The sequence below is a fragment of the Stegodyphus dumicola genome, chromosome 7 (genome assembly GCF_044657685.1).
Source record: "Stegodyphus dumicola isolate Sdum_Otavi_A_Nest chromosome 7, ASM4465768v1".
NCBI classification, from domain to species: domain Eukaryota; kingdom Metazoa; phylum Arthropoda; class Arachnida; order Araneae; family Eresidae; genus Stegodyphus; species Stegodyphus dumicola.
This window is the reverse complement of record NC_140774.1, coordinates 13,091,218-13,109,212: the sequence shown is the minus strand read 5'-3', so window position 1 is coordinate 13,109,212 and position 17,995 is coordinate 13,091,218. Positions and strand designations below refer to the sequence as shown.

The 17,995-nt window shown below is 32.4% G+C and overlaps 1 protein-coding gene across 1 annotated transcript in view; it reads left to right on the top strand.

Annotated features, from left to right (window-relative positions):
• Ogdh (oxoglutarate dehydrogenase Nc73EF) overlaps nt 1–17,995 on the top strand; it is an 84,476-nt gene that overhangs the window by 43,298 nt on the left and 23,183 nt on the right. The window contains exons 12-18 of the mRNA XM_085819888.1: nt 3,469–3,621; nt 5,078–5,180; nt 6,242–6,512; nt 8,695–8,822; nt 11,135–11,313; nt 14,210–14,281; nt 15,029–15,154. Coding sequence (XP_085676014.1) covers nt 3,469–3,621; nt 5,078–5,180; nt 6,242–6,512; nt 8,695–8,822; nt 11,135–11,313; nt 14,210–14,281; nt 15,029–15,154 — 1,032 coding nt within the window. The remainder of the gene's footprint in view (nt 1–3,468; nt 3,622–5,077; nt 5,181–6,241; nt 6,513–8,694; nt 8,823–11,134; nt 11,314–14,209; nt 14,282–15,028; nt 15,155–17,995) is intronic.

Below are 17,995 nucleotides of genomic sequence, written 5' to 3'. Positions count from 1 at the left end.
AATTATTGAACTTCTGATATTTAATGAAATAGTAAAGATCCTCATATGCAGTGTCAGTCAGATTGGATTTAGTTTAATAAATGTTTTACAAGGTGTGTCTGAAAGGTTTGGTGAATGGTCTCAGAAAATAAAGGAAACAAGAATTACAGACAAAATACCTTTACTGGGCTTTAAAGTAATCATCATTAGCTACAACACTTTGACATCGGTTGTAAAATGTGAGCAAATGCTTTCTGTAGAATCACTCAAAGCACTGTGGTCATGCATTTTTAGGTAACTACAACACCTGTGAAGTCTAAGCCTTTCAGGGTTAATAGGTGGGGAAACAAAAAGAAGTCTGCTGGTTCCAAATCTGCAGAATAAGGAGGGTGTTAAAGAACAGCCACCTTCTGTTGAGCAAGAAAATTGAACACGTGGATTGCAGTGTGCAGACAACCATGGCAATGGTTGTCTCACAACCATGTCAATGTATATCAATGGTTGTCAATGATTGCAGTGTGCATACAACCATGTCACCACTGTCCATTCTGGTACAGTTCTGGCTGAACCTATTGGGTGCTTTGCAGTAGTCGTTTCAAAACTCCCCTTAAACTTCCGCATTGAACCGTGGGTAAAAATTCATGATTTATCAAGCCTTTGTTGTCAAAAAAGGTGATCAACATTGTCTTAATCTTGGATTTTGTCAGCCTACATTTTTGGGGAGGTGGGGGTAATCTATAAACATCATGCCACTGACTGTTGCTTGGTCTTCGTATCGTATTGATATTACCAGGTCTCATCTTCTGCAGTGTTGGTTTAAAAAAACGGGATTCTGGTCAGATGTCCTGATGAAATCTCCAGGTATTTCCATCCGAGTTTACTTCTGCTCGTCTGTCAGTGTGTGCAGTACAAATTGGGCACAATTCTTCCACTTTTCAAATGTTCGTGAACAGTAGTGCTTTGAATGTTTTGTCTTGTCTTTCCTTATCGTTCAACTTTACCTTATCATTCTTAACCTTTTCGCGACAGCGCACCTTTGTTTGAGACGCTCTTGCGGGACGGAAGGGAATCGAAGGCAGTCACCGTACAGGACGGAGGTTTTGCATCACTAAGCCTAATTTTATTTAAAAAATCAGAAAAAAAAATAAAGTTTCGCTTCTAGCATCGCAATTTTTGGTATCGTTTTAGATTATTACTTGAGCTCTTATATATATTAAAATTAGCACTTAATAACGTTTTTTCTTTATTTTACATGAAAATATACTTAAAGAATTATTTATCTTGTAAAATAATTTTTGGAAGAGCTATTCAAATTATTCCAAAGTTTTAATTGATAAAATCCATCAGTAAAGTTTAAAATTAATAAAACAACACAATAAAGACTATTTACAGTAAGAAGTAAAAAAATTTAAAATGAAGACTGAGTGTGGTAAATCTCGAAGCATGGAGAAGTATCACTTTATAACTCTTTAGAAAATGAATCATCACTCTCATCTGCGTTAATAAATGGTTCATTGACCATACGAGGGTATTCTTCCTCTGATAAATAGCACCTTTCCGCCATAATATACTGGAGGTGAGGCTTTCCGAAATAAAAAGAGAAGAAACGGAAATATATCTGAAGGCAATGCAAAACGCAACAGTACTCCACATACTAACCCTAAAAGACTGTACATAGTAATGGAAAAAATAGAATAAAAAAGGAATTGGATATAAATCAGACACGCAAATGTTTTCATTAGCACGTAGCAATTTAAAGAGCTCACCTCTGTTTACGCTTTCCCCTCCCCCCTTTGCAAGAGCTGATGAGTAAAATACCAAAGTCAAGCAGAATATATCAAACTCAAGGTCTGGAACCTACAACTGTGTTCGTTTCAAAAGTAATGGACATAGAATGTCATCTAGTGGTCTTCAGAAAAACATTTCAGCTTAAAATGCGTATACGCATCCCCCATCCTCTGAATGCAATCTCTAGCGATGCATGGATGGGACGCCCGGCTGTAAGAGACGTTTCTAGGGAATGCGTATATGGGATGCCCGTCCTGAAAGGGTTAAAGACAGCCACCGATCATCTGCAAGCATCTATTTCACTCACTCAATGTTGTCTGGGATTGTGCTTGTTGACAGTCAACCTGAACAAAGCTCATCCTCGATACCTTTCTTTCCATCTCTGAAGTATTTAAACCACTCAGACACAAACCTTTTACTCACTGCTTCAACATTGCACATTTGCACTAACATTCCATTAGTCTCTGATGTTATTTTGTCTAATTTGAAGTAAAATTTCATGCTAATGTGTCACTTCATTTTGCAATGACACAAATTTTCACACTGTTAGCTTGGTCATAGTGTGCACCACTGTGGTGATTTGCATTATAGGGGCCTGCTTATTGACATGTCTCTCAGTGCATTATCGACAGCACACATCCTAACCAGCATGATGGTTAACCCTCTGACTGTGTATCCCGCAATTTCCATGGCAACATAGAAGTTGCAAAATTCACGCAACCCGTGATTTCCGTGGGGATGCATATTTTTCGTTTATTTAATTGGGCAACCATATCTTATCCTGTTCATGGTTTTATTTCGGCTTTTCCGTGATGTACAATTATTTGTTCAGATCTGGGTTAATACTGGCATTAGTTGTCCATACTTCTGCAAAATATACAAACACGTTTTGCATGCTCTTCTCAAAGCTCAAAGATGTCTATAGTTCAACTCTCAATCTTGAGACTAACTGCTCGACATTTTGCTACATATATATCTCCCAATTCCATCAAGAAAGAAACTCGTAGACATTGTGCTGTTTGTTTCTAAAAAAAGAACTGAAACTGGCCAAAAAATTCTCAAAGAAACACATATTTGGTGCAAAGATGGTGAGGTAGGATGCCTTGAGCCTTTTTTGTAGTTTAGCATATTACACTTCATTTCTGATAAATGTTTTGTGTAAATATTTTATGTATTTTCATTAGTATATACGTTTACAACTATATTTTATAAAATAAATCATAATTTAACCAAGATTAATTTTCAAAATTTTTCTTTTATATGATTATTCTTCAGTTTAAATTTTCAGACAACCTTTTTTTTTATGATCTAATTCTATATTGAAAACTTTTTTATAAAAAAAGTTTGTTTATTTTAACTCTTAAAATATATGTAGATTTGAAATATGTAATTAAAAAATTATGATATTTTGAACATATTTTGATAAAAAAATTAAGCATCGAGAGGTTTAACATTCGGGACTATTCACCAAACTTTTCAGATGCACCTTGTATATTTTATTGCTAAGCTTATAAAAGTTAATGTCAAGCATTTTTAGCAATCATTATGAATGCTAAAACATTATATATTTGAGACCAAAAGAATGACAATTACTTCATAAAGAACCTCAGTATGTTTGCTTAATAGATAATTATTTATGCAGTTTTTATTCATTGTTCTTTAATTTGATTTTTAATTCTATTGCTTTAATCATGTTTTCAGGTTTGTTATCGTCGAAATGGTCACAATGAAATAGATGAGCCGATGTTTACACAGCCATTGATGTACACAAAAATCAGAAAGCAGCTTCCAGTTCTTGAATTATATAGCAGGTATCTTGTTGAACAAGGTATGGTCACTGAGAAAGAAATTGAGGTGAGTAGAATGAATTTATCATTGACTTTCGGTGTATTTGCAGTTGAAAGAGTGCAAGTCATGTATTTTTGCAATGTTATGATTGTTGCTTCAACTGCTGAATACCGTATTCAGTAATATAATGTCTGTAATGTCTTGGTTATTGAATTCATTCAAGATGCCTTCTTTATTTTGTTTATATTAAACATAACATTTTAAAAATTTTTATGTTTGATTAAAATTTGTTATCTTTTTATTCTCAATTTTTTGTTGGTTCCTTTCTTGATAGAGACCATATCACTGTTTGGGCAAATTTCAGATCCTTTCTGTATCTTTCACATAATTCTTCATAAAAGGGGTGATGTTTTGGGCTTTCTAGCCATTCTGCAACATAAAAAGGCATAAAATTTTTCAAACTGGGAAACCTGTGGTGTATTTGCTAGGGTATCTTGTTGATTGGGGGGGGAAATTTATTCAGCCACTCTGCTTTTTCCCCCCCATATGATGACTTAAATTTATGCCTAGTTTAAAATGTTACACCATCTTCTTTATGCTTCACTTGTGTAAATTTGTCAGCTTCGGCAAACATTTACCAATATGAACGTTGCCATTCACTTTGCCTGTTGGAGGTTGAGAAAAGCCATAATGAGGGCTATGTGCTACCTGAGTAGTTTCATTTCAAATTTTCTGTATGGTATTAATTTCACTCTGTCTGAAGTATTTTTTGTAAAATCCACTGTTTTGATTCTTAGTGGTATTGCAAGTCCCCCCCCCCATCATCATCCAAAATTATGTCATTTTCACATGTAAACAAATTCCTTCTCAGAATTAGCCCCCCCTTTTTTTTACTGTATGGATACATGGTACACTGTCTTTACATTTATGTATGACTATTCATTAATTCAGTTAATGGTCAAAGCTATAATTTTTTAACTTAACAACCCATAAAAGATCATTATTTCAATTTTTATGTATTTATTATTTTTATTTTATTATTTATTCATAAAAGATAATTATATCAGTTTTTATGTATGTAATATTTTTTTGGGGGGGGGGGAGGATTAGGAAACCTTTTAATCAGAACACTAACTTTTTCCAAGTTCCTTTAGTAGTTAATTACATTTTGCAACTATTTAAAGCAAAATCCACTGCACTTTAAAAAAAATGCATTTATAAAACAAAACTCAACATAAAATTTTAAGCATTCAGTTTTATATATTGTATTTAAATTTGTTTGATTGAGTGTAGTAACATTTGAGTTTAGTATTAGAATTGAATGCTTATGTGTGTCAGTAATGTATACTGTTAAAGGAAATTTGTTCAGTGAAGAGAGGGAAATGCATAGTTTGTGTCCCCCTTGACCTTCATTAAACAGTATTAAGTAACAGTATCGAGAAAACATTTATTTCAAATGTTAATGTTTTTTTTCCTATTGGCTTAATTCGATGAATTTAAAATTTTGTGAACTTTTCTTCAGGAAGAGGAAGCACGGTATGAAGCTATACTTCAAGAAGCATACAATAATGCTGAGAAGGATATCAGAATGTACAATACTGATTGGCTCGATTCGCCCTGGAAAGGTAATATAATACTAAATTTTATTCCATATTCCATAGTACTGTATACTTGGAGGACCAAACAGAGTTAATATGAAATCAAAAATGGACATGATTCTATATAACAGAAAATGCTAAGTTTGTACAGAAAAGCAAATATATGATTTGAAATTAAAGTGAATTTAAACATTATTAATGTGCAGAGAGATGTCTTCTGGCTTGTCTGTGTGTTGGACCTGTCTTGAAACTAAGAATTTTTATTAGCCCAAAAAGCGTTAGCCAAGAAGGGCTATTGATTTCGTTTTGCTATTTTGTGTTAAATCACTATAAGCGCATATAAAATTTTTGTCACTTTTCAAATTGTTGCCACCAAATATTAGACCCCTGCATTATATTTAAAGAAGTTAAATAATGAAGAATCTGATGAATGTATGTATATTTTTTGCACTGTGAAAAATCAACGGTACTTAAGAGACATCAAATTTTGAATAACGTAGTCTTCCACTCGAATATGGGCATCTGGAAGCCTAAATTTGGAATTTGTTTTATTATCTGTTTCATATTTTGTAAAACTCTTAATGAATTTTTGATTAACAAACTCAATGATTTCAATGTGAGAAATGGCAAGACTGTACGGAAAAATAAACATTTTTATCTCTACACGAGACTGTATACTGGAAATTCTTTTGTGATATTGCTGTTGAATTGAATTATATGGTTTAAGTGCAAAGAACATGATATTTAATAAATAAAGTAAAAATGCAGAATGTTAAAAAAGAAAAAAAGCCCCTTTGGGCATAATATAAGAAAACTTTCAAAAAAAATTTTTTTTTTAAATTTTGTTTGTTGTTTGTGTTACTTTTAGTAATTACATACATTAATTTGGGAGAGACTTACAAGGAACCAATGAATACTAGTTAAAGTAATGCCAGGTTAAGCTTATTTTATGTAAAAGTTATATGTATTGTATATTGCTTGCTTTTTTAATATGAGATATAGTTATATATATTATTAGTATATAATTTTTATATGCATACTTTAATTAGCAGTATGTTTACATAATTACAATTGAAAATTTTTTAAAGGTTTCTTTGTAAACAAAAGTCCTCATAAGTGTGATCCTACTGGTGTCGATGAAGGTATTTTGCGTCATATTGGTGTTGCATTCAGTTCCCCGCCACCTGGAAATTTCAAAACACATCCCGGTATTAAGAGAATTCTCAAGTCTCGAATGGAAATGGTTGACAACCGTGTTGTAGACTGGGCTCTGGCTGAAGCATTAGCTTTCGGATCTTTATTGAAAGATGGTATTCATGTTAGGCTTAGTGGTCAAGACGTTGAACGTGGTACATTCAGGTAAAACCCTGTTGATATTTTTCAAACTTTTACTAAGTTAATAAATTAAATTTTCAAGATTCTGTGCCTTACCTGAATTGTGCAAAATGTTAGTCACTTTTTTCTCCTGTTAGTCGTGGAGGGAATGTATGCGAATGCATTTTTAATACCAATTTTCTTTGATATGAATGCAGTTACTTATTGTTATTGCACTTGATTTGTACTGATCTCTTAAACAAACTGATGCCTGGAAAGAGAAATTTGATCTTTCATTGCAACATATTCGATGATTTTTAATTTGAATGAGTTTGGCAATAAAATATATTTCCTGCAGTTCTAAACCATTGCCAAAACTCACAAAAGTAAGGTCAAATATAAGATTAGTTTTTAAAAATATACCATTATTCGTGATGAAAATTCACAGTGTCAGATTTCAAAGGAAGCAATAAATTCATAGCTTGTTTTCCAATTGTTCTAGTAGGTAAAGCTAAAATATATTACTGAGTACTTGACTCTTAATTCACTACAGAAAACAGAATTAAATGGCTCATGATTATTGCTAGACTTAAACTTTACTGAAGAAAGTAGCTGAGAGGGAAGAGTACAATTTCTCGGAATGCTCATGTGTAACCAAACGATATTCAGAAAGTCACAGAGGTGCAGTCAATTTTAACACGGGATAGCTCAGCTTTTATCATTTATAAAGCTGCAGTAATTGTTTACATATCATTTGATACATTAAAACAAACTAAACTAAGCAGTAAATCCATACAAAATCGTAATAGAAAAATGAATAATCAGTTATTTAATATAAATAAGAAAATTGTATGCTAACCTAAAATACATAACAAATGTTTACATAAGTTTATAAAAATCTATATTTATTGACATCATATATTGTATTTCTAAGAAATATTGACAAGGTTATTTTTCTGTTTGTATTCCTTGTTGTTTCTAATAAAGCAACAAGATTCATGCCTTTAACATTGATAGATATTTATCTATTTTTTGACCTTGTCTAAAAGTTTTACAGCATGGTATTAATTAAATGTCGGTAGATAGTGAGTATGTACTACAGAATGTTAAAGCCTAGCAAATCCTTACTTTAATATGTCTTAATTTTTTTTTTTTTTAAATGTCTTTACAATCTAGCCAATCAATCTTACAAAGTTAGATTCTGAACTATGAAATTTGTAAATATACTACATAATGAATTGAAAGTATAGACAAATAATATGAAATGTAAAATGAGAAAATGAAGTGTCATAGAAAAATAATCTTGGACACGAATCTTGGAATCTTTTGTACAAGGACTGAGTGATAAACATGACCTACTTAAATCAGATTTATGTGTATTATTCATGTCAGATACTATTATAATTTCACTGCCTTAGTTTTACATGTAGTGAAATTAATTTAGTTAGATTATTTTAAGCGGGGCAAAGATTATTAAGGCATATTTTGAGGTATTAAGAAACCAATAAATCTTATATTTAGGGAATATGATATTCAAGCGTTTAGAAATATGCATTATACAAAAATCTAATTTCTGAATGACTTTTGAATCTTTTTAGAGGGAAAAAAAATGGAATTAAATAAGAAAGTAAGTAAAATAATCTATGTTACATAATTCTAAGTAAATGGGTATGTTACATAATTCTAAGTAAATTAATATATCATTTGTAAAATTAATAATTTATGTTTAAAAGCTATTTGTAGTACTGTGTTGTCACCCAAAAATTACTAGGCAATAATAAATCTTTACCTAAAAATCTCATTATGAGTCTAAATCCATACAGCAGCACATTAACAATACATACTTCTTTTCAGTTACTATCTTGAAAGTAACTTTTTGCATAAAACCTGTTTTGGTTCAAAATGCAAGAAAATTAATTTATGCTCTGCAGTTTTTCTATGCTGGTTATTTTTTTTTCCCTTTTGGAAATATATTTAATATGTGTATCATCTCTAATGTGTTTAAATTTGGTTTTAATAATTTGTTAAACTAGCAAAGTTTAAAAATATGAAAATTTTACATTTGCTTTAAACCTTACATTTAAAGTCATTATCAGGTGATCAAATGAATAAATACTAATAGTATGTATGTTTATGATGTTTATGTTAGCTAAGCCAGTTATGTCAGAATTTTTTAGTTATGTATTCCTTTGCATTATGCATACCTTATTCTGTGTTGTTTATGTAGTCACCGTCATCATGTACTTCATCATCAAACTATTGACAAAACCACCTATAGACCTTTATGTCATTTGTGGCCTGACCAAGCTCCTTATACTGTGTGTAATAGTTCACTTTCTGAATATGCTGTCTTAGGTAAGCTGCAAACTAAAATTGAAGTTGATATCTGAATATCAGTTAATATTTATTAAAGGAATTGACTAAGAAGAATGTTCTTGTTCATTAATGGCTAAGTGACTGTATAGATTTTTCTGTATATATTATAGATGATTGATTTAAGTATTTTTTGCAGTTTTAAAATGCTTTCTGAGGTATTTGTTTCTGTAGTGGCCTTGGTGAGAAAAAACATCATTGGTGCCATTCAGACTTAAAAAAGTGCTATTTGTTTCTAAATGTTGTAAACATCCTTGAAGAAAATTGATTGTGATAAATTGGCAGTTTATTCAATATCTATACAAAACAAGTTATTAAATGTATATGTATGTAAAATATAAAATATCTGTCTTTCAAACAGTAAATTAATCATAGCCCTTTAACTCCTACCTTCTTTCTATAAAGAATAATAACATCTTTGGACTGCATCACTTCTAGATTAATCTATTGCATGAAGCTTGCGTAACACTGATGACGTCATAATTGGGAACCTAAACTCTGAGAAATTAAACATTTCTAGCTAAAACTAAAACGTTCCTCTTTGTGAGCTTCCATATTGGATGACTGCACTTTAGCTTCTGTCTATGCACTGCTAGTATGTAATTTTACTGGGCTCTCTTCTTATCGCAAAAGTATCAAAAATATAAATGGCACAATAGGCACAATTAGAATGCCAAGTGAATTGTGGTAACAATAACTTAGCACTTTCATTGTGCCTTAGGAACCTTAGTCATGCCTATTTAAGAACATTTTTTAATACTTTTGCGATAAGAAGAGAGTCCAGTGAAATTATGTACAAGCAGCGCACAAAAAGAAGCTAAAGTGCATACTTATCCAATATGGAAGCTCATGAAAAGGAAGGTTTTTGTTTGAGTTAGAAAAGTTTCAGTTCTCAGAGTTTAGGTTTGTAATTACTACCTCATCAGCGTTTTGCAAGCTTCCTGTCTCAAATTAATGTAGAAGTTACACAGTCCAGAAATGTTATTATTATTTATAGAAAGAAGACCGGAGTTAAAGGGCTATGATTAATTTATTATTTGAAAGATAGATATTTTACACATATATAGAAGGCATTTAGTATAAATTTATGTTTGTTACTATGTATAATTTTTTCCATTATTTATTTAAAATAACACGATTCGGCAGAATTTATTTAATATATACATATATTATCATATTTAGTACAATTATATAAGCAATTAAGTTTAAATAACAACATATATAAACATGCTACATATTCTATTTAGTATTTTATTTCATATAATTTTGTTAGTAATTGATTTAGAATCTTGAGTATATAAATATAGTATTTTAATTGTATAGGAGGAATCCGGTACTTTTAACAGCTTGCATTCGTCATGGCCGAGGATGGATATTTTGATGTGCTGCAGCTTGAAGTCTATGCAGTTAGAAAGATGGATGCATAAACCACAAACTTCCAGATGTAGCCATTTCAAAACATAATTTTATTCCATTATAATTCACATTAGATCATTTTTGTAGACAAGGAATTTATCCAATCATATTTAAATATGATAAATTTTATGTACACTGATTTTAAAAGTATGATGTAAGCATTTTAGAGAGGACAGCATAAGTGGGGCAAAGTTGTTTTCAGGGTAGAAGTTATGAAAAGAAATGACATAGTAGTTATTCATACTAAGTATGATGTATAAGTACAGCTAATCTGTGATCAGTTAATTTTAGGTTGTTATGTAACATGGAAAGATCTCAAATTTGGGAGAACAGATGAACTTAGGGGGAAGACCACCAAATTTAGAATAGTTAATTTTGAGGTCACCAATAATTTCTTAAAGTGGTCATCATATTTTGTTATATCTTACATATATATTGAAAAATTCATTTTTATGTACTCTTTCTGTTGGCTACAATTTACCAATTACTGCTCTAAATAATGCTTAAAACATCAACTGAAGTATCTTTTTTGATAGAAGATTGAAAATAGTAAGCATAATGAGTATTTTTACAGTGAAAAACCGCTATATTAGTACAATGCAGTTACAAAGGACAGATTGTTTGTTTCTAGTACATGCATAGATTACTGTTTCTTACACATGCAGAGATCGGTAATTGCTTGTTGTCACTAATGCAAAAATGTGACAAATGCACTTTCTCGCCAAGGCCGAGCTACAGAAGATAAGTCCCCTTTTCGGTAAATGAATCTATGTAATAAATGTTTTGTGTTAAGTATTTTCTTTATAGATTTTTACTGTATTGAATTATGACTGAAGTGAAAAATCTTTCATGATTTTATAATTTTCTATTTTATGTAGGATTTGAGCTGGGATTTTCAATGACTAATCCAAATGCACTTGTTATGTGGGAAGCTCAGTTTGGAGATTTCATGAATACTGCTCAGTGCATTATTGATCAGTTTATTAGCAGCGGCCAAGCAAAATGGGTCCGCCAAAGTGGCATTGTTTTGTTACTTCCTCATGGAATGGAGGGAATGGTATTTAATTTGTTTACATTTTAAAGAGTGATGAACACACTTCATCAAAAGCTTAATATATAAATTTATCATATTTTTAAAGATTATAATTTTAAAATTAACAGAAAAATGCTATGATAATTTCTGTAACCGTCTGTTTTTGCTACATGTAAGTTTCATTCTGTATTGCTGATAATACAATGGCTATTGGAAAAAATTGAATTAACTTGGCATGAGATAGTAATTTATAAGTAGTCTGAGTAAAGTTTATTATTGTCCTTAGCCGTGTAATCTGAGTGTGGAAGGCTTTTAGAAGAGCTGGTACAGCTGTTCAAAATACTGTGTTGGTCATAACACAAATACCACGTTCATTGGTGATGTGGTTTTTATAGTCTTACAAGAAAGACTGCTACCAGACAACAAAAATCAGTCCATGCTAGCTTCATAGGAAAAGTGAGCATGATATATTTTAGTTAAACTGTGGGCAAATTTGGTAGCAGTATTCATAGTTTATTTTGGCCTGGCATGAAAGTGAATTGTTTGGTGACTAGTAAAATTTTCTCCATTAAATACTTGTCTGTTGTTATCATCACTTATGGTAGCACAAACAGTGTAAGGAATAATGTTTTGTCAGAAAAAGAGTAGTTGGGCAGACTGGACAGTGGCTAGTGATGCTCTACTGAAGAGGCTAGGTTTGAATCTCGGAGGAGGTGTAGATGTTTGTAAGCATGGTGAGCTGAAATCATCTCAAGAGTTTGCTGGCAAGGAAAGAGAGATGGGAGAACTTTGAACCATACTGTGTGGTGTTCTACCTAGAAATTCCATTTGGAGTGAAAACTTAGCAGTTAGTCAGGCCTGGAAATACCTGATATGCCTATTTGGATGCACAGTTGCCAGGTTTCCTTCATCCTATACATGCTTTTAAAGAGTAACAGCTGTGTATTGAGAAAAGGTGCCATTTACTAAGATTAGATTCACTCTCTGCAGTAATTCCTGACATCAGCTGATCTGGTAAAAAATTGGCACACATTATTATCCCACAGATATGATTTGGATAGATTGATATGGTATCTAAAATGTTATTGTTAAGGAAAGCATTGTGCTGGATAGAAGCATAGGGCTGCAGATAATGGAAGGCCAATATTGTGACTGATGGATGCTAGTAAAATGCGATAATTCTGTCCCAGCTGCATTTATTTCAAGGGACTGCTTATTGGTGCAGGTTTTTTTGGACTAGTTCAGCATCCTACTATATTGATAAACCTTGGTAAAATGAAAAGTGTTCAAATCATTTGGCATGTCTGTTTCTCCAACCTATGGGCACTTAACCCACGGGAAAGCACGTGGGGTGTATCATACCCCACACCTTCATAAAAGTAGAATATTCCTAACTTGTGAAACTGAAATTCTGTGCTGCATTCAGTAGCTGAGTTTCTACTTGTGGTTGACTTTCAGAACCGCTTTTTCTTTGCCTGTGTGTTTCAGAAAAAGATTTATCGGTATTTTGTTGGAACTGGGGTATGACACACCCCACGCGCCTGTCCACGTAAGTGTTTTTCTGACTGAATATTTAGTTCAGAAATTTATTTCTAGAGTGTAACAGTAAATATTTCTACTCGCAAGTGATTTTAAAGTACTTGACATTAAATTCTTAAAAATTTCTAACCGCATTATGGGTAAAAAGAATGACTCCCTATGAACTGGAGATGCAACGCCTGTAAGATTTATTAGAAATATTTGAAAGCAATGAAGATTGGATTTCGGAAACTGAAGATGAAACTAGGAATATTTTCTACACTGTTTTGTTTTCTACACTGCTAATCCGCCAACCAGAAACAGAAGTCTGTTTTTGAAGGACTTAGCGATACAGTTAATGAAAGAAAGTATTGAACAAAGATCAGAGATTAATACTTTACCAAGAAACTGACATACTACATGCAAAACAAAAGCAGAAATTTCGCCGAAGAATTAAAACGAATACATGAAATTCGAAACAACTAACTATGAAAGATGTGATAAATTTGCAAGGCATTCACTTTCATTGTAATCGTGCCAAGGACAGAAGAACGTGAATGCAATGTTTAAAATGTGAAAACATTCCGTGCCAAGAATACATGAATGTATTTTGTTCAGAGTGTAAAGAAATAAAATAAGCATTGTGTATTAAAGATGCAATGAAACGTAGAGGCATGATGTTTATTTTTTATCATTTTCATTTATCTTAATTTTAACTCTTAAGATTATTTTGGAAATTAATTTTTTGAAACCCAATTATTTTTCACGCATTTATAATACACGAGAACAAGAAAAACAGCTTCAAAACTAAATAAAACTATTTTTATCGTATTTTAAATATTGGGGTATGTGATACCCCACGCGCCCACTCTAGTAACTTTCCTTGGTGCGACTTCCGCCGGGTTAAAGGATGCTTTGAATAGGTGCTTTATGATACAACCATATATCCACCAGCATTTGTTCACTATCAGATAAGAAAGATCTTGAACAGAGAAATTGGTTTATCTCAATCAACAACCAACAGTTATCAACAATCTCATTTTTAATATGGATGTGTGTTGCAGAATATTTCTCAGTTTTTTGGGTGATCATTCTGAATGGCTGAAAAACAATCTTATCATTGTTTAGTCTTTGACAGTGATTCATCTTTATGATTGCAATTTGTACAATTCTAAACAAAATGTTTTTATACATTTATCTATTGTTATACTTGTGTAGTTTTGTCCATCACTCTGTTATTACCCTTCGTACATGATGTAAAATTTTCCCCATATTCTAATCATTCCTGTTTAAAACTGTTAGATCAAAACATGATTGTTCCTTAAATTTTGTGTGTCGGTGTACTTGACTGTAATTTTTACTCATGAGAATGTTATAAAGGTTAATTTATTTCAAAATCTAGGGTCCAGAACACTCTAGTGCAAGACCAGAACGCTTCCTTCAGTTGTGCAATGAAGAAATGGAAGTTTTTCCTGTAAGTAAATCACTAAGATTAATTGAATGTTAGAAAACATAAGCAGCTAATTTCTAGTTCCAATGCAAATATTAATTTTACTGGAGCACATTAACCATATTAGGCAGCTTATCATTTGACTAACAGACCTGTTCTTTATAATATATATATAAATTTATTATTATTATTTGTAATTTTGATGAAATTTTTTTAAAGCCCTAAATATTGTATATTAAGCAATTTATTGTTTGACTAACAGACCTGCTCTTTATAATATATATATAAATTTATTCTTATTATTTGCAATTTTGATGAAATCATTTTTAAAAGCCCTAAATACTGTTTACCCATCATAAACAGATAAAATAACAGTTAAAAATGGGGAATATGACATTTTATTAACAGTATTTTTTTTAATTGATATGAATGTACTTTTTATGTATGTTGAGCTGTCATGGTAGTGCTTAGTTTTCTTTTCATCGTAGACTGAGTATGTGTTACCTCAGCAGTAATGGGTACTTAATTATTCTCTTTTACCAGTTAAGAAGTAAACGAATAAAATTATCACTGACATTTAGAAAATACGCCCATTTCATTATCTGTATCTCATAATTACAATATTTATGATTAAGACATTAATTTAGAATTTAATAACTACATTATATGTAACACTAATATTTTCTATTGTTTATGACATGAGAATTAAATTTAAATTATTATAAAAAAATTAAATGTAAATTATGAAATAATTTAAATTTTCTTTTTTAGACTATTGATGAAGACTTTTCAGTGCGTCAGTTACATGACTGTAACATGATAGTTGTTAACTGCAGTACACCTGCAAATTACTTTCATGCTTTAAGACGACAAATAGCTTTGCCATTTAGGAAACCTGTAAGTCATCATTGATGTGGCAATTGTAAACATAAATTTGATTATATTTGTAACTATAAATGTGTATCATCTTTTTTCTCATGTTGTACAATTGAACTGTATAAAAGAATACTTTAAGTATTTGCTTTCACTTTAGCTATTTGACAGACATATTTGCCTGAATATCTTTCCTTTCATAAAAGTGTTCTCTGTTTATTTCTTATGTAATAATTATGTATAGTATGTATTTTGTTTTAACTTTCGAGTGTGTATACATGTTGTGGCATATAATAGTGAGACTATTGCTAGAAAACAGTTTTTGAAAGTGATTTATAAATCCATATTATAATTTTTTAAATAGATTCTTTGAGAGGCTTTGTAGTATCAGAAGATTATACTTCAATTATATTCTATGTAATGCAGTTATCTGAACCCAGCTCAGGCAATAGCTCTCTAGTGCTTCTATTGTGTACTTAGTATTTGAAATCATCCAGTTTTATAGCTCCCCACTACTTTTTGGATATTGTATACTTAGCAGAATGGTGAATGTTTTGGTGTGCAGTTTCTGTTTGAGAAAACGGGGCTGGAGCTAGGTTTTCTATCATGTAGTGCAACCTCTGCAGTTCTAAATTCTACCTCAGTAAATTCTAAAAATTCAGTTCCTCTATATTCTGCTGTTTGGTGTGATTGCACTGGCCCTAGTGGCACCATTGGAATGCTTTTGTGATCAAAAGTTTCATAAACAGCTAATACAACATGATGACGAACATTTTTATGGTAGAGCATCAATTTACCTGTCCTTGTTGGCTCGACAATGACAAATCAGTGACCTTTCCCTGTAAGCTTTCAAATACCTGTCAGTCATAATGGTGATCTTTTTTCATCACTTTTGTGTTTTCAACAATGAAGATTGGTTGATTGATTAACACAAAGGATAAGAAAGCTGTTTGTTTAGGGGAGAAATGCAGTTGTGGAGTACTTAGTAAGGTAAACTATCATGTATTTAGATCACCTGTGGAGAGACCTATAAAAATTGCACGCAGCCAACTCATTTACCAGGATCTGACACTAGGTCAAGCAACCAGTATTTTAGGGGTTCATCCACTTGGCCAGTAGTGGCATGGCCATCCAGAAGTGACATGTGTCTTCTGAAGTTCTTTACTGTTATAATGTCTTTGCTTGTGTCACTTTTTGGTACATTTAGCTGCATTTTATCCCAGTTTCATTCAAAATTTGTTTGTACAACATTGTTGGCTGTATATTTCTGTAACAAATCATAGTTGCATGATATAACATAAATGCAGTCTGTTATAGATCAATAACTTATTCCTTGAAGTTTTCTCAGCAACATTCACAAGTAGTTTATTGGTACTAAATATCATTTCTATTTCTGGAATATCGATAATGTTATTTACTAATGTAATGTTTTCTAGCAAGAGTCATTTTCTTGCCACACCTTGTTTTTATAATGATGACTGATTAACCTTTCATTTTTGATTTCTTCATCATTTAACATATTCTTCAGGCTTTTGGATTGTTAATATTATGATGTATATTATGAAGGACATATGATATAAAATATTTTTTAATATTTCAGTAAATACTTATTTGAATAAATGTCTGAATCAAAATTAATTAAACCAAACAAACTGTGAAATATATAATTTATTAAAAGGCGTTTTTAGTATACACTGGTGAAAGAAATTAAGAGAATTTTCATATTTGATCTACGATCTCCAGAACTACTGTACAGATTTTAATCAAATTTGGTATGAACATAAGTTGATATAATACAATCAAAATAAACATTCAACAGTTATAATAGACACACATGCTTGTGTGTAAAACTCATGGGAGTCTGAAGGTCTGAAACAACAGTTGCAGAAGGCATAAAAGAAATGGGTTAATAGGGGGTATGGTCCCTTCTTACAGCCATACAGGCATCGCAACGTGATATCATACTGGATATAAGGCAGTTTATCAGTGCCTATGGCAATTGGTCCCACTCATTCAGCAACGCTGTTTTCAGTTCCTGAATGATTCTCGAAAGGGGATTGTGAGTTGCGGTTGCCCACTCTAGAGCGTTCCAGACATGCTCTATAGGGTTGAGGTCTGGAGACCTGGCTGGTCAATCTATCTGGTGAATATCCTCACTCTCGAGAAATTCGTCGACTAGAAGAGCTCTATGTGGCCTCGCGTTATCATCTTGTAAGATGAACTCGGGGCCCACTGCACCCCGGAAAAGGCGAACATAGGGCTCCAAGACCTCATGCCTATATCTCACAACAGTCACAGAGCCTCTGTCAAAGACGTGGAGAGGTATGCTGCCATCCAACATGATGCCTGGCCAGACCATTACACCGCCACCGCCATAATTGTTGATTTTGCAGACATTGGAGGGTAGGTAGCGAGTCCCTGGCTCTCTCCATATGAAAGTATGATAAGAATCAGTGGTTAGGTTAAAATGGGACTCGTAGGTGAACAGAACGGTCCCCCATTGCTCCGTACTCCAATCACTATGCTACCTGAACCATGCTAATAGGATTCTCCTGTCTGTAGACATGAGTGGGACGCGAACAGCCAGTCTTCTGGCAAACAACCCTCTCTCATTCAGTCTTTTGGAAACAGTCACCCTTGTTACACGGGTTCCTGTGGCTCCATACAGGTCCCGAGAGAGCTAAGAAGCTGTAGCCTCAATGTTACGCTTCACTAAAATGGACAAATAGCGATCTTCTCTGGCCGTCGTGGCTCTTAGACGTCCTTGCCCAGGCTTTCTCTCGATGGATCCATAGGTTACACCTGACGCTGGGCATTAAATTAAACTCTCCGCATATGTGGACTTGCGATTGACCTGCCTCTAGC